The sequence below is a fragment of the Cibotium barometz genome, chromosome 9, assembly GCF_041138505.1.
Source record: "Cibotium barometz isolate CiBa-2024 chromosome 9, ASM4113850v1, whole genome shotgun sequence".
NCBI classification, from domain to species: domain Eukaryota; kingdom Viridiplantae; phylum Streptophyta; class Polypodiopsida; order Cyatheales; family Cibotiaceae; genus Cibotium; species Cibotium barometz.
The window spans coordinates 33,637,917-33,662,811 of NC_141054.1; the positions used below are offsets into that span (position 1 = coordinate 33,637,917).

The window sequence follows — 24,895 nt, forward strand, 5'->3', positions numbered from 1 at the left end:
AATATAAAGACAAAGACAAAAATAAATCTTCTAAAAATAAGGACGTGGAGTGTCACTACTGTGGCAAGAAGGGTCATAAACAGTCCCAATGTCACAAGAAGAAGCGGGATAAAGAAGCAAAGGACTCAACCTCTACAGCGGTGTCTCAAACCAAGAAGGATGATGGTATTCTTCTATTAGCCGGTGCTCGTCGTCGTGTATTGGCTCTTGTGACTTCTCAGTCGCGGTCTTGGATTGTGGATAGCGGTGCTACTGCTCACATGACACCTCATTGGGATTGATTCGAGGACTTCACTGCCAAGACATGCAATATTACTTTGGGTGATTCTTCTTCCGTGCCAGTTCATGGACGTGGCTCCATTCCCATCTTCCGCTTCTCTGAGAACAAGAGGTACTTCTCTGACGTTCTGTATATTCCAGATTTGGCATTTAATCTTTCGTGAGTGAGTGCTCTTATAGCTCAGGGTGCGTAGGTGATCTTCTCTCGTTACAATATTACTATTCGTGATAAGGAGACTGATAGCATCTTGGGTCAGGAAGTCCACAATAGTGGCTTGTACAAGTTGACTGCCTTGCTCTCTATTGGTTCTTCAGCTCTTTGGCATTCTCGGTTTGGCCATTTGAGCTATGAGCTTCTACAACGAGCTTCGAAGGATGGTTTGGTTGAGGGTTTACCGACCATCAAGGCTCCATCTTTTGTTTGTTCCTCTTGTTAACAAGGCAAGCAACATCGAGCCGTCTTTTCGAAGGAGGTGAGACACAGATCTTTGACATCACTTGCTCTTGTTCATGTAGAGTTATGTGGTCCTATGAGTACCGTGTCTTTGAGTAAGGTGTTGTACATGCTCGTGATGGTGGATGACTTTTCCAGATTTACTTGGATTTTTTTTTTTGAAGTCCAAGGATGAGGCTTTTCAGCACTTTTGTGATTGGAGGGTTGAGGTGGAAAAAGAGACCGGTTCTTTGGTCAAGGTTCTCAGGATTGACAGAGGGGGTGAGTTTACATCCCAGGAGTTGTAGCAATATTGCAAGGATCATGGCATTGGGAGACAGCTTACTACAACATATACTCCATCATAGAATGGAGTTGCAGAGAGGAAGAATAGGACCATCATGGAGATGGCGTGTGCTATGCTTGAGCATTATTTGTTACCTCAACGTTTCTGGGCTAAGGCGGCTTCTACTGCTTTCTATATTCAGAACAGGTCTCTTACTGCTACTCTTCCAGATAAAACTCCATATGAGGCTTTCCATGATGAGAAGCCCTCTCTTGTTCATTTGCGGATATTTGGTTGTTTGGCCGTCGACGTATGTACATGTGCCTATTACCTAAGGAGCATCCCTCCAAGTTGGACTCCAAGTCTGAGTTTCTCGGATACAGTTCTGTGTCCAAGGCATATCACAATCAGAGTTGCATCGCCATGGCCAAGAACCGTGTTTCATGCTCATACAAAACACATTGAGATTTAGTATCACTATGTTCATGAACACCTTGCTGGAGATTTGCGTTTGGAGTATTGTCCTTTAGCAGAGAATGCAACAGATTTGTTCACCAAGCCGTTTTCTCAGGCTTCCTTGGCTCCTCATCTTCGGCTACTCGGAGTTTGTCCAGCATTTGGTGCTGAGAGAATGTGTTAGCATATTCATCCCCAGATTCTGCCCATGTATGGTGTTCCCTTTTGATCCCTTTTATGGCCCTTGGTTGTGGGCTGGCCATCCCTATTTTTTCCTTTTTTCTTGGTATTTTTTCTAGGTTGGGTGATGCTTCTTCTATTGGCCAGCTTCCTTTTTCCTCCAGTTGGCCAGGTCTTGTTCCAATCGGCCAGCCTCTTCATGACCTATTTATAGGTGGGCTTGCCTCCTCACTTTTTCATAGCTTAGTTTTGTTTTGTATCCCTCACTTATGAGACCTTTATGTCTCTTGCTCGGGATTGCTTTCATCGCGGTATATTTAGCATAGTTGCTTCATCTCTCTCTCTCTCTCTCTCTCTCTCTCGCACTTCTTTGATCAACACACTCTAGTGCTTATCTTGCTTCCGCTCTGTGCACTCTTTCACTGTGATGGTGTAAAACGATGGCCCTGATCCTCCTATGGTGATGTGGGCATGGGTGGGGGCCTCTAGGCTGAGAGAGAGAGAGAGAAAGAAAATTATATAACGTCTTCAAAAGACCACTAGGGTCTATGAGACCAAAAATATGTTACAAAGTATCCATGGGTTATTGTTACATGCGAAAGCTCTGGGAGTCTTCTTTTAGCCCTAAACCATAGTAGCAACGGAACAGGAATGGGAATAGAACGAAAGCCCCAATAGGGGAATAAGAACGGGCCAAAGGGGGAACTAGAACGGAAAGGGAGAACGACTTAGAAATTCCTAGAAATGACAGTAAATCTTAACATACATTGCTCATTTTAAACTTGTATTACATAACCTTAAAACAAAAAGACATACTTATAGAATTTACAAAAGTTTAGATATAACCAAATCAGAGACATACTAAAGTCTACTATCTAGTGCACCACACAATTTGCGAATGGATACTAATAGATCTTAGAGTTCAAAATAAATTAGCCCACATCATACGTGACATAAGTGACAAAAGACACAAAATGTGGCCTAGATAGAAGAACCAACCCAAGTCCAGAGTCCAAGCCTCAAGGTGACATGCAAATAGTAAGGAGATATCATGCATGGCTATTGCGAGTGATGCCTTCAAGGAGACTATCATCTATGTCGTCCAAGAAAGCCATATCATCAAGACCAACATCTCTAGCATCCAAAGCTTCAATCCCATCCTGACCAGGATCTGCAAGTCCATGTGTCTCCTTATTATCCGAGGACTCCTCATCAAGCAATATAAACTTCTTTGGTTTGGGAGAAGCCATATCACCAAGCAAGCGCAAATTAACACTTACAAAAATCAAGTCATTGGCTTGTTTTGTCCCAAATTTATTTCTCTTCTTGGATGCAACATGGCCAAATGCACTCCATAGTTGCTCGATTGGAGAGGAGCTTGCACCTTGAGACAAGATCCTTACTGCCAATGATTGAAGCTCTGGTATACGAGCCCCATAATCCTCCCACCATAAAGCAGTCCCAATCTTAAACTTGTCTCTTTGTGCATCGGCCGATCCAAACCTTCCTAGCTTGTTGCGCGATAAAATCCAAGTTGGTCTTTCACCAACCTTCGTTTATCATCATCACGAACCTGCCTAGAAAGCGCTGTCTCCCAACCATCCATTACCTCATCATTGGCCTCTTGTCCACATCCTTGGAACTCTGGATCCAAGACATACACAGTAGCATGCATGGGAGTGGTATCCATTCCATCGTGCTTCACATAATTCTCGAACCTCTGCATATTTGTCATCGGACATGTCCATTTTTCCTATTTTCTCGATCATTCGGTCAGCCCTCTCATAAACCTTGCCAATGCATGGTTCCTGTCCATCTGCAATCTGCATCAAGCGCATGATCGGCTTCATCACAGCATTGATAGTGTTGACTTCATCCCAAAATGTGAAGTCTTGTATGGTTCTCGCAACCTCTATGCTGGCTCTTGATTGAGAAGGAGCCCATCCCATCCACTCATTGCATACAACCAACTGCTTCAAAGGCAAGTTCACTTTGGATAACCTCTTCATCATGAGAAAGTGCGTGTCTCCGAGTACTTAAAGAGATCCTTTTTCTGCAAAAGCTCTCTACGCATTTCAAGTGTTGTCCTTGGGCATTTGTTCACTTGCGCTTTTTCATTGTTTACATGCCATAGATGTGCTCTCTCTCACATGGTTTGCTCCTCCCGACTTCTCTTTGTTACATTGCTTACATTTCCATGGTGTTGCACCTACCTTAGATGAATAGCGTTCTAGCCTTTCAACCTCGTCCCACCAAGTTGCATTCGAAGCCGATCGCTTTGAGCCCGAGGAAGCCATGATTTCTGCAAATTCGGGCAACAAATTGATCAGCCTTTCAAGGCTATCCATGAGACTCGAGAGACGGAGCGTGAGAGAAATGAGTCCTTTTTTGTCTATTGTATAAGGTTTCAAATTGAGAAAAAGAGAGAGAGAAAGAGAGGAGTTTTAAATTTTAATATTTGCTTCAGACTCTGTAAAAGTTGCAGATTGTGACATGTGTGGATACTAAAAGTTTCAAACTGAGAGAGAGAGAGAGAGAGGGAAAAGTGAGCACGCTTGTTGCCTGGCCTTGGAAAAGTGTGAAGAGTCGTGTCAACAGTTAAGCACAGTAGCCTGCAGGTACACTCGTCTCGCTAGACCTTGGGGCTGGTACACGGGCAGGCCGGAGGCGATTGGCTGCAGCTTGCAGCATGTACGCTCGTTGCTTGTACATGAGGCCTGAGGCAACAACACTAAGCAGGTACGTGCGTCGTGGGCGGGCATGAGGCGATAGCGAATACGCGCGTCCTGGGCCGTCCTGAGTTGACAGCAGTACACGGGCGGCGGATGTACGATTGTACCTTTTTTTTAAATTGACCAAATGTCGTTTCGTTCCATGTGTGGTGGAATGGCAGCGAGCCATTCCATATCGACGTTCCCCCAGCGTTCCCACAGCCGTTCCGACTGCAGGCGTTCTGCCCGTTTTGGGCAAGTTTGCCATGGGGGAACACGTTCCACCGTTCGCCCGGGGGGGGGGGGGGGGGGGGGGGGGGGGGGAGGGCGTTCCCTTGCTACTCTGCCCTAAACACATCTTGGAACATGCTGATGCAAAAACGCATGCAGAAGAGAGAGAAGAGAGAGAGCTGAGTATTCGGTATAATCTTATAGTACAAAAAGGTACATCTGATCTTGTAGCCATAGACTGCCTTCTTGAAAAGGTGTAAAACCTAATCTAATGCCTAGTCTAGTGATCCAGCCCAATGCTGGACTGAATGCCTCAAATCGATGAGCCTAGTTGCCTTTTATAGACTTTGGAATAACCAATTGGACTGGCCAACTGCTGGTTAGCCAGGTCCTGGACAAAATCCCCATACTGTGGTGCAGCCGACAGGTCATTCTGCTCTCCCCTGTGCTGGACGACAGCACCCCTTGTCCACCATCAGTCATTCCTTTGCCAAAAGCAACAACACATGCTCAAAAATCTGGTTCTGATCTGTCTTTATCTTGTTGCCTCTTCAGGATTAGCCTGGGATTAGTCAGTGCATGTCTTGCACATGAGTTACAATGATCTTGGTAAATAACATGAATGAAAAAGAACCTAAAACTGACAGCATCAGCTGCATACAAGTATGTAGTGGCTAACTGAGGTATGGCTTGCACAACTAGGAGATTGAGGCTCATGGGGTGGTGGCATCTGGGAGAGTGGAGACCCAGCCTCCTCAACAACTATGTAGAGCTCCTCAATATCCACCTCACGGGAAAGTACTGCGGTGTCTCTGGAGTAGCTCCTGGATCTGAGTGTGACGAGGGGAGTGTGCTCTCTGTCTGCCAGGCTCGGTCGTCTAGCCCTCTGGTCTGCATCTGGAATGCTCTCTCGATGGATACTCCTGGGAACCTGAGTGTGGGCGGCTGGGCTGCTACTGGAAGGTGCTGCCTGACCTGTCTGGTGGATGAGGCCCCCTTTGTGGTTTCCCTATGTCATCTAAGACTGCTCTCCTGACGGGGCAAAGAAGCTCGTGATAGAGGTTTGGGGGGCACTGTGTCCATGTCTCTGTGATGCATGCATCAAGCTGTCTCTGTCGGCGAAGCTCCATGAGGTGTAGTCCAAAACATCTCTGATAGGGTAATCCATGACCTGGGCGAGTGGCCCAAATCCATCCATGAAAAGGCAATGAAATCTCCCTGAGAGAGAAAGAGAGAAAGAAAGAAAGAAAGAAAGATTTTATTAACGTCTTCCAAAAGACCAAACTCGGCCTATGAGACAAATCGGAGTACCTGTATGGGGTATCCTCTGTCATCCCAACAAAATGAAAGAGAGAGAGAGATGCAGAGATTTTCTCACTTTAATTGCCCATTGTATTGTCTCCATGTGTAGGATGAGGGGGACATTATATTGAAAGAAAGCAGACACCCATGTGTAGAAGCTCAGGATGGTGTGAGCTTTATACCAAACGACTGCCCTTTGGTATAACAGTTGAACCTTCCTGCTCATATGCTTAGCTTTTGCTTCCCACAGAGGCTTAACAATGTAGCTTCTCAATAATTAATAGGTTCGAGGCAAAAGCTGGTTTCAGATCATAACAGGTCCAAACATGGGAGGGAAGTCTACTTTTATACGCCAGGTCTGCATCTCTATGTTTGGTTTTAGGAGAGCGTGAGCTTTATGCTACTTTGCCAGTGGTTTGGAAGACGTACTCTGAAATTGGTTTTCCATTGCTAACTTGTGTATTTGGTTGATCTTTGGTGTATTAGGTTGGAGTTAATGTTCTTATGGCCCAAGTAGGGTGTTTTGTACCTTGTGATTTTGCCACTATTAGCGTCCGTGATTCTATTTTTGCACGGGTTGGAGCAGGGGATTGTCAGGTATCAATGAAATTTGTTGTTCTGTTTTTTGGCGTGTATTGTTGTGCTTGTGAATTTTATATTTACCTAGTTGATTCTGTATGATCTAGAAGGCATATGCTGAATTTGTGGGTCGCCAAGGGTTTTGTTCAATTAAGCATCTCATATGCCTAGCCCATCGGCAAAAATTGTGAGTGATACAAAATCTAATTCAAATGGGAAATCAAGCTGGACGAAACAGCAGTTCAAAGCAACTCACTCACGGATATGAAGGAGCCATTCTGTGGCGGCTGTACAGTGAAGAAGGGATGGATGCAGGGCAGATATTGGATAGCATGCAGCCTCCACATGCTGATAAGGGTTATATTGTTGCATGCGTAGCAGAGGTTTTCTGATTAAGGCGTGCTCTCCTTTAAGGAGAGAGGCAAAGTCCACCCAATTGGGTCCCAATTAAACCATTGAAGGGCCCTACCTCGCGGTGTATTTGTTTGTATCGCTGGATATGTAAATAAAGTACAACATGATTTCTGTGAAGTATGTCTGGACCCCTGTGGACTGAGCTGAGTTCCAAGCTGAGTTGGAGGCATGACTATGCTCACCTGGGCTGGGTCTATGCAGGAGCAGGTCAAAAGTAGAAAGGTTAAACCTTAAACTTATTGATCTCTACTGCTTCAGTGGGCTGGATCTGCTTGTGCTCGAATACTTGAGAGACGAGGAACAAGGGAAAAAATGCGGCATATTTATGTCACAATTTGGGTCCCTTCTATGGGTCAGCTTGCTCCACCAGCCCCACAACCTGCATAAAGACTATCCTGCTTGGCCTACCCGAATCAGGTCGCCTCTGTCCGGATGGTGCCCATGCTTCCTGGTATTTATGTATGGGCTTTAAACTGTCGTGTAGCTTCAGACACATACACCCTGGTGCCTGGTGCCTGGCGCTTGGCTCTTGGCTCTTGGCCTGAGTTGCCTGGACACATGTACAGAGCGTACAATCAAGTGCGTTGCATCTGTGTGTGGGACAACACACTGGCTGATTGTCCTATGATCTAAACTTTATGACAAGTGGCAGCTGGTCCCTGGACTAGGGCTCACAATTGCCTAGTGCACATCTCTAAATCTTCAAAAAGCTATTGTATGTGTGCACTCCATACCAGTATGGACACGTGGGACCCTAGTGCAGTGGGTGCAGGTGACATCGCCTCTTGCTTGGCTTGTTGATGGTAGATGCATAGCTTCTGGATAATCTATCAACAATTCTGGATAGTCTTGGAAAAATTCCTCGTTCGGCTAGGCTATTTCATGTGTCTTGGTTATGGAGCTTGGTCATGAACTGGTACTTTCTGTGGGTACCATGTTTGAAACAGTGGTCTCTCTATCTTTAGTGGTGCATATGCTCTTCAACTACCTTTTGGTTGTAATAATTCTTTCCATTTGTTATGATCCCTTAGTGCTAGGCTTCATTATGGCTGAATCTGCCCTGCATCTCCGAAGCTCTGACAGAATCTCAATACACAGACCTTTGTATGAATGTATGCTCTTATGTGTGCGCGTGGGGTGTGTGTGTGTGTGGGATCATACCAAGTTCTACACCCACTATTGGGCATTGATGATGTTAGTGGGGATGTTGTAGTATCTAGTCCATACTATGCATGATGGAGTCCATGGTTTATTGCACTTTCTTATAAGGTGGATTTGGGCATGTTCTTGGATTCATCTAGGTATATCTTCTACATGATTGGGAAGGGTTTGATGCTCGGAGTTGCTTGCCCTCTTGCTTCAGCCTTTGCTTAATGATTCAAAGTCCTCTTTAGAAAACTTGACGTCTTGTTTGTGTTAATTGGATAGTCATGTGAGTCCTCTTGTGCTTTGGTTAACTTTAAACCCTCGTGGTATGACACTCTGTTGGCTTCCAGTACATCAGAGATCGCTCTCATCATCAAAGATGAGAATGGTTTTCCAAGGGTTGCTTCGTATGGTGTCCTGCCAATGGAAGAGGAAAAGGAGTCATTTAGGATTGCTTGAACGAAAGGTAAACAAAATTCCCATTGACCTTGTTGGTCATGGACATAGCACTTCAGGATGTCAAAGGCAAGTTGACTACAAATTTTTGTGTCCCCATCCATATGTGGGTGGAATGCATCGGAAAACTGCAGTTTAGTTCCAAAATTATCAAACACCAAAAATGATAGGCGAACAAGGGATGATGGCATCGTGCATTTTTTATGACTTTTATGGGCCATAGTGATGTGTTTATCAACAACATGCACGATGTCATCGCTAATGAACAACACATTGGATAATTGGGATGATGGCCCCACTTTTTGTCGTGACATTTTGGTGTGGAATAGAGGGAATATTCCTTCTTTTCCTACTGAGGGTCTTATTCACCTTATCCCAAAAGGTGGTGAAAAGATGAATATTGGTCAATGGAGGCCTATCACATTATCTTGGGACTACCTATGAAATACTTGCCATAGCAATATGCATGAGGTTGCAACCAGTATTGCAAGATGTGATTCATGATACGTAGAATGGGTTCCTTCAAGGAAGAAGCATCTTTGATAAGATCTTCTCTTTTGAGAGGTGGTTGAATGGGCTGAGGAAATCAACCAGCCCTTGGCCATCTTATTGTTGGACTTTGAGAAGGCATATGATATAGTTGATTGGGATTTCCTTGAAGTAACCCTTAGATGCATGTGATTCTCTCCTCAGGATTGGATTAAAGGTGTTTCAAAAAGGAAGAAACTTCTTCATTGGGAGTTCTAGGAGATTGGATCTAGCCTCTAGAGCCTTTGGTGGTTAACCAAGTATTGCTAGCCTCAGCTTGGTTCATTGCCTCATGTTGGTGTTTCTCTCGTGGATGCATTGGCTAGTTGTGGAGATTGGTCCGCAACTTTCTCTGGTCAACTTTGGATTGACACTCAAGCCAGAGTTGCCTGGGAGACATAAATGTCCAAGACAAGAAGGGGGGGTGAAAATATTGTAGATCCGGATATTCAATGCAGAGCGTTGCTTTGGAAGTTAGCAGTTAGAAGCTTCCTTTCAGGCATTGGGCCTTGTTTTCTTTATGTTTCACATCTCCGATGTACACCTCATGGTGGTGGAGGTTAGGTGCTCAGTTCATGTTTCATCTTTATTGAGGAAGAGTATAGGGAACCTTCCTCTTTGCTTAGTGGCCATAAGCAGAGCCTTGGAGGAGCATAAGACCTTTTTTGAGACATAGGCTTCCTAGATTAGAGGATGTGGCTGATAGACAACCCATTATGTGGAATAACCTCATTAGAGATGAGATTGATCATTGGATGACCTTTGGGTGCGTCTAGATATATGTAGTGGCTTGGCTAGGAGAGGTGCATCAAAGAGACTTAAAAGTCTTTCTATGGATTAGAGACTTGCAACCACCCAACACCTCAGAGGGAGTCTTAGACGGACTGATCAGATCAATGCACCTATACCTCATGAGTCGATTACTAGCACATTTTACAATCAACATTAACCTAGGTGGTTGGGTGTGTTCTCAAGGACAAGCCATAACATGTGTTAGCCTTGTTGGAACAGGATGAAGATTACGTTTTTTTTTTTCTATCCAGCCATAATGGAGATTGATGAGATGTGACACGTAGGAGTTAAGTCCAGGCACTGTGCTTCATCCAGTGAGAGTAGTTAGTTGCTCAGAGAAGCACTGCCTTATTGACCCTCCTGTCATCCATGGGTCTTTGTGGATGTCCTATCGAATACCTTCTTTGGGATCTTGGTGAGTGGGAGTGGATTGATAGTCTTTTTTCAACTACATTGTCCATAATGCCAGGCTTCTTTTACTTGGATAGATTTAGAGGATTCCTACAGTTTGTGTCACCGGAGGGCAAATGCAAAGACTAGAAAAACACTTCAAGTGCAAACAGAGTATAATGGCAGAAAGCCACAAAATATATGGACAACACAGTAAGCCGGAATGGCCGGCACACCATAGGAAACTTCTCTATTTCTTAGAAGCTTTTACAAGAATTCCAAGGTGAGGGTGCAATTTGCACTTGATTTTCCACATGTCCTAGGTAGCTTTCCTCAAAGCTCACACGAGACTGTGTTCAAGCTTCTTCACAAAGCCAAAGAGCCCAAGTCCTTTGCTATCTGCTCAGGCCAGCTCTGCTCCGTGAAAACAGTCGCACCAAATGTTTTGAATGTGCACCATAAAGCAGTCCATGAAATCTCTAGAATAGCCCAATCACCAAGCCAAATTAGTCTATGAAAACAGCTTTGTAACAATCCCATACATGGCCGTAAACTGTTAGCAGTCATCTCCTGTCTGTACATTACACCATAGCCTCTGTTGTGGGTGTGCCCGTGTCACATGCACTCTGCACTAAGTGCATGGTGACAAACTGGCTCATCATCAGCAGTGCAACATTTGTACATTATTAGAATCCAGTAGGATGATCTTTGTCATACGCCGTGACCCCACGAGCTACGTAAGTCTTTCCTCAGCCTTAGCGGGTCAGTAAGTCAGCCAGGTCCCTTAACCCACCGGGAGAGAATCATTCATGCATGTAGAGTCAGTAGAAGCCTAAGGGTTTGCATCAGAAAGCACTTTGCATTTTGCGTAATGTGCATTCATATGCTTGTGCATCATTTAGAACAATCACAGAAGCCTTAGGAAATTTACTAGGATTTATTTGGTATTTTTTTAAATATTTTATTGTATTTTATTAGCATTTAATGTCATTTATAAATATAAACTTTATTAAATAAATGACAAGCCAACTTGACCAGCCCCTAGTTAGTATAAATAAGCTTGTGCATCATTTAGAGCAATCACAGAAGCCTTAGGAAATTTACTAGGATTTATCTGGTATTTTTTCAATATTTTATTGTATTTTATTAGCATTTAATGTCATTTATAAATATAAACTTTATTAAATAAATGACCAGCCAACTTGACCAGCCCCTAGTTAGTATAAATAGGCTTGCATAGGGCTTAGACATTCATTCAGTCTTTAGAAGCTAGGCGCCCTTTATCCTCAGCCTTAGGAGCATCTATGCCTTCAGCCCTAGACTAATCCAACCCTATTGGAGCTTCTGCGTTTGCTTCTCCACCCTGGAGATCTTGCATTTTGCTTCCAATCAGCCCTTGCAGATCAATGCAGCAGTCCAACAGCACCTGCAGTTCAACGCAGCAGTCCAAGTACATTGCCCAGCAGCTCTAGAGTCCTTGCAGATCTATGCGCAGCCAATCAGGTCATAAGCGCAGCCAGACAGCACTTCAGCAGGCCCCAAACAGCATAGATCTCTGCGTTTCTGCACTTAACAGAGCCAGCAGGTGTTCAATCCAGTCCTACCTTGCGTTTACAGTTCTACAACAGTACTACCTTGCGTTTTCAGTTTTGCAGCAGTCATACAGCAGTGGACCACCTTCTTTGCATCATCCATACATGCTACAGTCATCTGGTGAAGGTAACATATCATATTTACAGCATAGTTACATAGCTTAGAACAGTCCACCACAGTCCTTTCTCAGCCTCAGGTGTGCAGCCCTTCCTCATGCCCTTGGGAAGAGTGCATAGGCTCGAGATCAGTTCATTGAGGTGTTTCTACAGTCGTGTACGGTTCAGCCAAGCTTCCGATCCTCCAAGATCTTTTGTTTGGCTTATCTATAGTCTACAATCATTCTCTCTGAAGTAATAAAGCAAATACTATCTTGTTATCGGGATAGGGGGCCCCTAAGTGGGTAATTCGGGACCCAATCTAGTGTACAGTTCTCATATATCTCTCTCTCATCTCTTTAAAGTTTGAAGTATTAAAGTGGATTGCTAAACTCACGAAACTCAGGATACAAAAGACGGTGTGAGCATTTGTGTGACAGGATCTTCCAATACAAAGACTTCCGTTGCAAATTACATTGGTATCAGATTCAGATTGTCCACACACATCGTATCCTAGCGTGGGGGCATCCTTGCATGGTTAGATTGCGTTTCGGCATGACCACCGACTTCAGCATCATGTCTACAGAAGATGGTACTCATCAGCCGGAAGACGTCTCCCCCGAAGGAGACCATGTTCTTCCACCTACAACAGACACCATAGCTCTTTTGAGAGCTCAGAACTAGCTACTCATGGAGCATCTCCAACTCTTGGAGGCAGCAGCAGCAGCAGGTCCTTCTCCGTCTCTAGAAGCACCCGACTACATCTCCCTCTTCTTTCAGATGGAACAACAAAGGAGAGAGGATGAGGCCCGAAGGAAAGAAGAAAAAGCAGACAGATGGGACTATGAGGAAGCCCAACGCAAGATCGACGAAGACCGACGTCAGGCTGAACTGGCCACTCGGGAACACCAACATGAGCTTGATCGAGAACATATGTTACTCGAGCACCAACGGGAAAAGGAGGCCATACACTTGAGGTATCAGCAGCTCTCCTCAGTCTCCCTAGTCATAGGTGTCACCAGTCCGCAGCAGCATCAACCACCGTCATTCGTAGTCAACCAAACTTCAGTAAGTATGATGGTAAGTGTGATCATTCATGAGTTAATCAATTTATTCATCAGTTTAATGCTCATTTTCCATTAGCTAGGATCACAGACCAACAAGATAAAGTCCACTTAGCGGCTCCCCATCTCACCCGCACCCACATATCTCAACAGGCACAGCAGTTTCCTTTTCAAGTTCAAAAGGCCTCATTCTAGCGAGATTTCATTGTCTCTCCTCTTTTGGGATGTGACATGATCTTAGGAATCCAATGGTTTTGTTAGTATGAACCTATTCCCAATTGGGGACAGGACACCTTTATTATCTTTAAAGGTTTTCTTGAGCCTGTCATGATTTGGGGGGATAGGAGTATTCTTGGCGTTCCTATGATTTCTCATCTCCAGGCCCGACGAGCTATGTGCAAGGGAGCAGAAGGAGCATTGATTTATGCTCAGACAGCTTCTATCTCATCAATAACCGATGTCTCATCATCTTCAGTCCCTCAGTTGGCAGATCTCCTTTCTCATTCAGACATTTTTAAGGATGATCTCCCACCTAGTATCCCACAGTTAGTAGAACCTCCTAGCAAGTTTCCCTCTTGTCTTTCCAAGACTTTCAAGGGAAGGCTAGAACAGCAGTCAGTTCTCAAACATTTGAAACCTGTTCCTTATGGACACATTTTCACAGCTACCACAGACCACCAAGCACTTAAGTGGCTCCCGACGATGCCAAGTGCCCAGTGGAGTGATCAGCACACTAGACAAGGTGAGCTCTTCCACTAGGTTGGAAGAATGATCAAGTGTATCCCTGGTCAGTATAACCCAGTAGTAGATGTTCTTAGTAGAAAGACCAGCATCCAGACCAGTCAGGAGTCTACCATTCTCAATATCTCTGGAAAAGACTTAGCAAGCATAGAAGATCAGTATGTCAATTTCACAGAGTTTGGTACTCAATCCAGTTTGGCCCTCAATTTTGAGCCTAGCCTTTATTCAGTTCATAGACAGGTAAATAAGTTTAGACGAGATATCCTCTTCAAGAAAGGGGATTGGATCTATTTGCGAACATTTCGTAGTTTTGGTCCTTTTCCAATAGTCAAAAAGGTCCAGAAGTGTTTGATGTTTCAGATGAACAGCAGCCAGGTAGACGAAGCATAAGTTATTGAGCCTGAGCAGATCCTTCTTCATCGTTGGAAGCATGGTTCCGGTCGACGGATATGTCAGTTCTATACGAAATTCGGAGATCGAGGTACCCTCGAAGCCGTATGGCTAGACGAGGAGTTCTTCTAGGAGTATCCCTAGTTGTTGGTGGACTACTTGGAAGCCATGAACCTTCCGCCAAGCTAAGCAGGAGGGAATGTCACATGCACTCTGCACTCAGTGCATGGTGACAAACTGGCTCATCATCAACAATGCAACATTTGTACATTATTAGAACCGAGTAGGATGATATTTGTCGTACGCCGTGACCCCATTGTACATCCTCAATCTAGGATAAGTCAGGCACGAGCTACGTAGGTCATTCCTCAACCTTAGCGGGTCAGTCAGTCAGTCAAGTCCCTTAACCCACTTGGAGAGAATCATTCATGCATGTAGAGTCAGTAGAAGCCTTAGGGTTTGCATCAGAAAGCACTTCGCATTTTGCATAATGTGCATTCATATGCTTGTGCATCATTTAGAACAATCATAGAAGCCTTAGGAAATTTACTAGGATTTATCTGGTATTTTTTCAATATTTTATGGTGTTTTATTAGCATTTAATGTCATTTATAAATATAAACTTTATTAAATAAATAACCAGCCAACTTGACGAGCCCCTAGTTAGTATAAATAGGCTTGCATAGGGCTTAGACATTCATTCAGTCTTCAGAAGCTAGGCGCCCTTTATCCTCAGCCTTAGGAGCATCCACGCCTTTAGCCCTAGACTAATCCAACCCTATTGGAGCTTCTGAGTTTGCTTCTCCACCGTGGAGATCTTGCGTTTTGCTTCCAATCATCCCCTGCAGATCAACGCAGCAGTCCAACAGCACCTGCAGTTCAAGGCAGCAGTCCAAGTACACTGCCTAGCAGCTCTACAGTCCTTGCAGATCTAGGCGTAGCCAATCAGGTCATAGGCATAGCCAGACAGCACTTCAGCAGGCCCCAGACAGCATAGATCTCTACGTTTCTGCACTTAACAGAGCCGACAGGTGTTCAGTCTAGTCCTACCTTGCGTTTACAGTTCTACAGCAGTACTACCTTGCGTTTTCAGTTCTGCAGCAGTCATACAGCAGTGGACCACCTTCTTTGCATCATCCATACATGCTACAGTCATCTGGTGAAGGTAACATATCATTCATAAGCATTTACAGCATAGTTACATAGCTTAGAACAGTCCACCACAGTCCTTTCTCAGCCTCAGGTGTGCAGCCCTTCCTCATGCCCTTGGGAAGAGTGCATAGGCTCGAGATCAGTTCATTGAGGTGTTTCTACAGTCGTGTACGGTTCAGCCAAGCTTCCGATCCTCCAAGATCTTTTGTTTGGCTTATCTATAGTCTACAATCATTCTCTCTGAAGTAATAAAGCAAATACTATCTTGTTATCGGGATAGGGGGTCCTTAAGTGGGTAATTCGGGACCCAATCTAGTGTACAGTTCTCATATATCTCTCTCTCATCTCTTTAAAGTTTGAAGTATTAAAGTGGATTGCTAAACTCACGAAACTCAAGATACAACCATTACTGGGATTTTCTAGTGTATATACAGAGTTTATACAGCTTCTCTCTCCCTCTCTCATCTGCGTTTTGCTCTCTATAGGAGTTGTCTTCATTTCCGCTATACATTCTGACATGGTATCAGATCCCCAGGTGGCTTGAAGCTTGGAGACAGTGGGACCTTGAGGGTTTGTTGATTTGAGGTGTTGATTGGAGATTGCTTGGGTTGTTCGGGACTTGGAGATCGGGTAGAAGGCGGCCATCACCGTTGGACAGCCACCTTGCATATTTTAGTTTCACTTATAATGGTTTATAAGTGATTTGGTCCACATGGCACACTTTATGGCCGGACCATGTGAACACACCTTTTAGGTCACATCTTTTATGTGGCTATTGTACTTCATTTTATCAACAATCAATACATGAGCAGTCGTGTTCCTCTCTCACACTCTCACGCCTCCTGCTGAAGTGCCTTCCAAACCCCTGAAACCCTACATTTGGTATCAAAGCAGGTTGGCCTGCCCTGTCCGTACAGTTCCACGCCATCAGCTGCCTTCGCCTGCAACAGCCCGTACAATCACTCCACCGCAGACAGCCGTACAGTCCTGCGCAACCAGTTGGCGTACACTGCTCTTGACAATCAGTTCCGTACAGTACCTGCCCGTACTGGTTCGCCTGACACTGTCCGTACATTCGCCGTCAGTTGCACGTACAGTCGCATAGGCGCTTGCTTTGCTCCGTACACAGTCGCCTAGAACCTGCAGCTCTGTACAGTACCTGCAAGCGACTAGTTCTGTTCCGTACCTTACAATTGCTCGTACAGTCAAACGCCAACAGCAGAGCAGGTTCGCCCAGTTCCGTACAGTACTATGCACTGGACAGTCTGTTTCATACAGTCGACCAGTACTTGCTCTGTGCAGTAGCCGTACAGTCGACCGTACCTACTCCGTACAGCAGACCAGTACCTGCTGCGCATGTTTCCGTACTGTTGTTCCGTACAGCCTGCAGTCGACTTGTGCCTGCACTGTTCCATACACTTGTTCTGTACAGTCTACAGCCGAGTGTACTAGCAAAATCACATTTTGGTAAGCCTTACATGTTTTGAAATTTGGGCATTTTCTCTGTGAAAATTTTCTGGCAGATACAGGGAGATTTTCTTGCAAAGAAATCTCTACAGGTTTTTTGCAAGGTTTTGGGTGCAGTAACTTTGGGCATTTTTGGGCATTTTAGCACTGTGTGAGCCATTTTTGTTGCTCTACTCAGTTAGTGGTGCATTGTGTTGCACATTCAGAGGATTGAGAGTGCAGGCATATTTGGGTAAGCTGTATTCAGTGGAGTACAGTTGCTTTCAGGGTTGTTGCTATTGGGTTTTTTGATACACAGGTACAACATTGTGCATTGGCATAATGGCAAATCAACAGCAGAGTGATGTGTTCATGTACTTGTCTAAGGAAGACAAGTTGGATGGCATGAATTACTCCTTGTGGAGTTTTATGCTGAGAAATGTGCTCGTGGCAAAAGGTCTTTGGGATTTTGTTAGTGGTGATGAACCACTTCCAGGTCCATTGGCTCCAGAGACTCCTCCCCAAGGGGGTGCTCGTGGAAGAGGACAACAGGCACAGGCACTAGGTCAGCCACTGCTTGTTCAAAGAACAAATGCTCAGAAGACATGGGATGCGAGAGATGCACAAGGCTTATCACTTATTGCATTGTCAGTACAGAGGTCTATTATACCTCATATTCGTTCAGCTGGCTCTTCACGGAATACATGGGTGACTTTGGAGCAAATGTATGTTGCTTGTAGTGAGGCACGGATCTCATTTTTGAAAAGAGAGCTGGAAAATCAAAAGATGCATGAAGGAGATGATATGTCTAGCCACTTAAACAAGCTGCAGGATTTGAGAGAGCAACTCATCAATGTGGATGAGATTATTCCTGAAACACAGCTTGTATCCACCATCTTAAACTCTTTGCCAAGATCCTACTTGGCTTTTCATACCTCTTTGAACCTCAGCTTGAGGAATGCTGTTGAGCCCCTTAAGTATCAGGAACTTGTTGCTCTGTTGTTACAGGAAGAGCAAATCAAGAAGAACATGAACATGAACACAAGTACTGAACAAGCATTTACGACTGGTCAAAAAGGGAAAGGCAAATCTCAGCCAAAGAGTTCAAATCAGAATTCAGGTGATGGTGGTTCATCTCAGGATACCAAGAAAGGTGATGGACAGCCCAGGAAGAAGGGCAAATGCCATTATTGTAAGAAGCTAGGTCACTACATCACAGAGTGTAGGAAGAGGATTGCCAAAGAGAAGGCAAAGGAATCTGGGATGTCTGTAAATGATGCCTCTAAAGCTCCTCCGGAGACTGCTTCTTTTGTTGAAGACAGGGATTACTGTTTCTACACATGCAGTTATGATGCCTCTTGGTCTTCACAGGCACTCAGTGTGACTGAGCATGCATGTACTTGGTATTTTGATAGTGGTGCTTCAAAGCATATTACATCTCGCAGGGATGTGTTTTGTAATGTATGCCTTGCTCCTATTGGCAAAACTGTTGAGTGTGCCAATAATGCTTCATATCCAGTTCGTGGCATTGGGGAGATTCAGCTCATAGCCATTGATGGCTCTATTCTTCGCCTTACAAATGCCTTATATGTACCAGGGATACAGAAGAATCTGTTGTCCATTTCTTCTTTAGCACAGTGTGGTATGCAAGTCAACTTTGATGATGACAAATGCATGGTCAGAGACAAAACTAATGCTTTGACCTTGATGCTTACTGGTACATTATGTCATGGACTTTATCAGTTGGATGCATTTCAGCCAGTGGATCAGTCTGCTTATAATGCATTCACTCTTACTCCAGCTATGGTTGATGCGGAGTTATGGCATGCTCGCATGGGGCATGTAAATTTTGGTAGTCTTATGATTATGCAGCGACATAACATGTTGACAGACCTACCTCTTATGGAGAAGCCTCTAGATCACATATGTGAAGGATGTATTTTGGGAAAAATGCATGGGTTTTCCTTTTCACGTGATCAGGCTCTACGAGCAACTGCAAACTTGCAGCTTATACACAGTGGTCTTTGTGGTCCCATGCAGACGAAGTCATTAGGAGGTTGCTTCTATTTTGCTACATTTATTGATGACTTCTCTCATATATGCTGGGTCTATCCGTTGACACAGAAATCACAGGTATATGATGCATTTTTGGCCTTCGTAGCACTTGCTGAAACAGAGTCAAGATGCAAGGTTAAGACTCTCCGTTCTGACCGAGGGGGGGAATATATGTCACACATGTTGAATTCCTTTCTTGAGAGTAGAGGTATCAAACATCAGTATACTACTCCTTATACTCCACAGCAGAATGGGGTTGCAGAAAGGAAGAATCGGTCACTCATGGAGATGGCCAGATGTATGTTAAAGGCAAAGAAGCTACCACATATCTTTTGGGTGGAAGCTGTTATGTGTGCTTGTCATATTTTGAATCGATGTCCCACAAAGGCATTGGTTTCCATTACTCCTTTTGAGGCTTGGCATGGCCGCAAGCCTTCCGTATCACATTTTCGTACTTTTGGGTGTCTTGCATATGCACACATACCCAAAGAGTTGAGGAGGAAGTTGGATGATAAAGCCACAAAATGTATTTTTGTTGGGTATAGCCGTGAGAGCAAGGGCTACCGGTTATATGACCCACTGTCCAAGAAGATATTCACTAGTCGGGATGTGATTTTTGATGAAAAATCAGAAATATCCATGGCTGGTTATGATGTAAATCAGGCTGAAAATGATGTGTTTGAAGGTCTACTACCTATGGAGTTTCATTCCACAGTTGGTGATGCAACCCATGAGGGTGCAAGACAGCCAGCTAATCATGAAGATGGTGCAGAAATTCAGCAGGTTTGAGCCAGAAGTTGAGCCAAATATGGGGCAGAAGGCTCCACAGGTCAGACACATACCTAAATGGTATTTGAGGACATTACAGGACAGCCATCTAGAGGGTCCTCTTGCTGGCCGTACTCGTAGGGAGACACAGACCAATGAGCATGCACACATCATGGATTTAAATATGGTTATGGCAGCCAGTTTACAGGATGATGATGAGCCTAATTCATTTGTGGATGCACGAGACAATGTGCATTGGAACAAAGCCATGCAGGATGAACTTGATTCTATTAAAAGGAATCAAACATGGGATTTGGTTGATCTGCCCAAAGGCAAGAAAGCCATTGGTACTAAGTGGGTCTATAAGTTGAAAAGACATGCAGATGGATCCATTGACAGGTACAAAGCCCGTCTAGTTGCAAAGGGCTATGCACAGAAGAAGGGCATTGATTATGAGGAGACATTTGCTCCTACATCCCGTATGTCGACACTTAGGTGTGTCATTGCATTGGCTGCACATCGTGGTTGGGTTGTTCATCAGTTGGACATCAAGACTGCTTTTCTACATGGGGACCTCGAGGAGGAAGTTTATGTACATCAGCCCATAGGTTTTGCAGAACATGGTCATGAAGGGAAAGTATGCAGGCTGAAAAAGGCCTTGTATGGTTTGAAACAAGCTCCACGAGCTTGGTATGCAAAGATAGATGCTTTCCTGCTCACTCAAGGCTTTGTGAACAGTCCATCAGAAGCCACTTTGTATGTAAAGAAAGAAGAGAAAGATCTACTGGTCATCAGTCTTTATGTCGATGATCTTTTGCTCATGGGATCAAATGATGACAAAATTGCAGCTTTTAAAGAGATATTGCAACAGACATTTGACATGTCTGATTTGGGGCTCGTACACTACTATTTGGGCATACAGTTTGTGCAGGATAATAGAGGCATTGGGTTGTTGCAATCTCTGTATGTTGCTAAACTTCTGGAGAAGTTTAAATTTCAAGATTGCAAGCCTATCAGCACTCCTATGGAGCCTGGGATGAAACTGTCACTACAGGATGACAGTATTCTATTTGATGCCACTACATATGCTCAAGCTGTTGGGTGCCTTATTTACTTGTGTACTACATAGCCAGATATTCAGTATGTCGTATCTCAGTTGAGCAGATTCATGCACAGCCCGCGATTGTCACATTGGCAAGCTGTGAAGCGTGTATTTCGGTATTTGCAGGGTACCTTGTCTCTTGGATTGCTTTATCCTGAGGGGGGTGACATGCAGCTATATGCTTACAGCGATTCAAATTGGGCTGGTGATTTTGATACCAGACATTCCACTAGTGGAAATTGTTTCTTTCTTGGCTCTTCATGTATTTCTTGGCTAAGCAAGAAACAGACCACAGTGGCCACTTCGTCTTGTGAGGCAGAGTACAGAGCAGCTTACACTACTACCGTTGAGTGTGTCTGGCTGTGTCGTCTTATGACTGATATGGATATTTCAATGGAGGAGCCTACACCTATCTATACTGATAGTCAGAGTGCCATTGCCGTGGCCAGGAATCCTGTGTTTCATGCTTGCACGAAACACATTGAGATTCACTATCATTTTGTTCGGGAGCGACTCCAGGCAAATGATATCAGTCTGATTTACTGCCCTACAGATCAGAATGTGGCAGACATCTTCACCAAGGCATTACCACGTCCGAAATTCGAAGCATTCCGCACTGCTTTGAATTTGTTTCCTTTTGGTGGATGATGTACAGTGATCACATATCACTCCAGGGGGGTTTGTTGGGTTTTATGCTGTGTATGCACCCAGGGGAGTGCTAGTGATCATCAGTAGGTTACTGGGGCACTTTTTACTTCAGTTAGTGGAGGTTTTTTCACCCAGTTTTAGCTTAGTTTCACTTATAATGGTTTATAAGTGATTTGGTCCACATGGCACACTTTATGGCCGGACCATGTGAACACACCTTTTAGGTCACATCTTTTATGTGGCTATTGTACTTCATTTTATCAACAATCAATACATGAGCAGTCGTGTTCCTCTCTCACACTCTCACGCCTCCTGCTGAAGTGCCTTCCAAACCCTAACCCTAACAACTGAAACCCTACATCAGGCACAATTATGGGATCGTGTCAGTGCCTGTGTACGTTCTTTCATCTTCCTTAATTGCACACCACAGGTGATTAATCATATAAAGCATATGACACTGGCCAGAGGGATTTGGCAGCATTTGACTTCTTTGTATAACAGGGTATCACCCATGAAGCGGATCTCCTTGGAAGTGTAGATGCGGGTGATGAATCCTGCAAAGTCTTCGAGGATGCGGGAGCACATCAACAAGTTGCAAGCTCCTCAGCAGGAGGTTCTTTAGGCTGGGAAAGAGATATCTTAAGAGGACATGGCCATCACGTTGTCGTCTCATTTTCCCTCTCAATACTTAGCATTTTACTCCTCTTTGATCACCAATGGCAGGCTCAGCACCATCACGTGGGAGGAGCTTGTGCCTATGGTCTTGGACTAGGAAGAGCATTTCATGAACCCTCCACAGGCAAAGGTTCTGAGGCCTTTATTGTCCCGTAACGGTTGAAAGGCCGTAACAACAACAGTAATGGCAAAGGGAAGTCTTCATCGGAGAAGTCTTCTGAGAAGAAGCTTAATTCAGACCGTGAGAAACTGAAGGTCGAGTGGGACACAAATGCTTCATCTTCTTCGAGTGAGGAGGTAGTTGGCTTCATCGCCAGGGATACTCGGGAGTGGATTCTTGATAGTGGTGCTTCTAGGATGACTCCTTCTCGTGAGTTCTTACAGGATCTTAAACGGCAACCATGTCGCATTTTCATTGGCGACAATTCCACTATACCGATTCATAGTGAGGGCAGGATGGAGATCATTCCCGATGGCAGAGGGGAGAAGCATTCCTCTCGTGTTCTTTACATCCCCGCACTTGGTTTTCATCTATTGTCAGTGCATAAGGTTTGCAAGACTGGCTTCCGGGTGGAGTTTGAGGAGCATTCTATTGCTCTACGGGATAGAGAAACATGCCAGGTTGTATGGGAAGGCGGAGTGGAGAACGGTATCCACAAACTCTCAGCACTCTCCTCTCTGAGAGACACTCAGATTGGTGACTTGTGGCACTTCCGTTTTGGCCACTTGAATGTGGATGCATTGTGGCGGGCTTTCCAAGACCAGATGGTGGATGGCTTGCCAAATGTTGGTAGCAAGTAGGGACGCTGTAGTTCTTGCATTCGCGGGAAGTAGCATAGGGAATCTTTTCCGAAGAAGGCTTCCAGGCGAGCTTCGAAACCTTTGGAGTTGGTACACACTGACTTGTGTGGACCTATGCAGACCCCATCCTTGGGAGGTTCTTTGTATTTTATGTTGCTTATTGATGATTGTAGTAGATTCACATGGGTTTATTTCCTTTCCCAGAAGGACCAAGCTTTTGCTTGGTTCAAGGAGTGGCATGTGATGGTGGAGAAAGAGTCTGGATTGCAGATAAAGACTCTTTGGGCTGACAAAGGAGGAGAGTTTTCTTCCAATGCGTTTGTGCGGTTTTGTGTGGAACATAGCATCAAGCAGGAGTTGGCCAATACAGGTTCGCCTCTAGAGAATGGAGTGGTTGAGCGTAAGAATTGGACTGTGGTGGAGATGGCGAGGACGATGTTGGAGCATCATGATCTTCCTCGTCCACTTTGGGGAGAGGTTGTGGCTATGGCTGTCCATATCCTCAACCGATCTCCGGTGACTTCAATACCAAAGATGATTCCCTTGGAGGCTTATTTTGGTAGGAAACCAGATGTCTCCCATTTCCGTGTGTTTGGGAGTGATGCCTATGTTCACATTCCAAAGAAGCAGAGGCGGAAGCTTGACTCGAAGTCCCAGAAGCTTGTATTTGTGGGGTATAACTCTCTTTCCAAAAGATTCAAGTTGTATGACTCGAGCGGAACGAGGTTGTTGTCAGTAGAGATGTTGTTTTTGATGAGCATTTTCCAGCTTCCGCTGTTGATGAGCCGCCACTTCTTGGAGACCCAGATGAGTCTGATGATGATTCCCAGTCTATTGTTCCAGCTGGACAGCCTCAGTCAGTTGTAGTGGAACGAGGTTGTTGTCAGTAGAGATGTTGTTTTTGATGAGCATGTTCCAGCTTCCACTGTTGATGAGCCGCCACTTCTTGGAGACCCAGATGAGTCTGATGATGATTCCCAGTCTATTGTTCCAGTTGGACAGCCTCAGTCAGTTGTAGAGGTTGAGCCTCTCGGCTGGAGATGAGCCCCCGCAGCAGCAGCAGGAGGCTCCGCGTTCTGTTCGAGTACCCAGGTGGTTGTTAGACACCCTTTGGGAGTCAGGTGTTACGGAGCTTCCCTCTGAGTGTACCATAGAGGACGGACCTCGAAGATCGCATAGAGTTCGTGACAAAAGTCATTCATAGAGCTCTTAGAGGTAAACTATGCTTTGATGTCTCATATCATGCGGGACAAAGAGCCCACTTCCGTGAAGGAAGCTCTTTCTCAGGATACTTGGAGGAAAGCCATGCAAGTGGAACTGGATGCCATTGAGAAGAATAAAACTTGGGAGTTAGTTCGGAGGCCGTCAAGTGGGTCTTTATGACCAAGGATACATTAGATGGGTCGGTGGACAAACACAAAGCTAGACTTGTGGCTAAGGGTTATGCTTAGCGGCTTGGCATCGACTATGAGGATACCTTTGCGCCGACAGCGAGGATGACCACGATTCGGACCGTTCTTGCCCTTCCCTCTTCTCAGCGGTGGCCCGTATATCAGATGGATGTGAAATCTGCGTTCCTTAATGGTGACTTGCAGGAGGAGGTGTATGTTGAGCAGGCTCCAGGCTTTGAGGTTCCAGGATCAAAGGGGATGGTTTACAAGTTGCGGAAGGCCTTGTATGGTCTTAAGCAGGCTCCCAAGGCTTGGAATTAGAAGATTGATTCCTTCTTTCTATGGACTGGATTTCAGAGATCAGTTGCAAATCCTAACTTGTATCTCTTTCGAGAACGCGGTTTGGTTACGTTGATCATCCTTTATGTGGATGACCTCATTCTCACTGGCGGTCATGTGGAGCACATAGCAGTGATGAAGGCTGCCTTGTCAAAGGAGTTTGAGATGACCGATTTAGGCTTACTCCACTTCTTCTTGGGATTGGAGATTTGGCAGACCCAGAGGGGGTTCTTTGTCTCTCAGCACAGCGGTATGTTCATGAGTTGCTTGAGGCCTTTGGGATGGAGAACTGCAAGCCTATCACGTCACTGATGGACCCGAGCACGAAGCTTACAGTGAATGATCCTTGTGAGCCGGGTGATGCCTCTCTGTATCGGACGCTTGTTGGTTCATTGATCTGATTGCTAAACACTAGATTGGACTTGAGCTTTCTTGTGGGGTTGTTGAGATCG

At 44.9% G+C, this 24,895-nt stretch overlaps 1 protein-coding gene across 1 annotated transcript in view; it reads left to right on the top strand.

The window, feature by feature from the left end:
* The window catches only part of MSH2 (MUTS homolog 2), a 53,021-nt gene that overhangs the window by 12,958 nt on the left and 15,168 nt on the right, over positions 1 to 24,895 (top strand). The window contains exons 7-9 of the mRNA XM_086802807.1: positions 5,988 to 6,077; positions 6,163 to 6,234; positions 6,365 to 6,475. Of these exons, the coding sequence (XP_086658933.1) occupies positions 5,988 to 6,077; positions 6,163 to 6,234; positions 6,365 to 6,475 (273 nt within the window). The remainder of the gene's footprint in view (positions 1 to 5,987; positions 6,078 to 6,162; positions 6,235 to 6,364; positions 6,476 to 24,895) is intronic.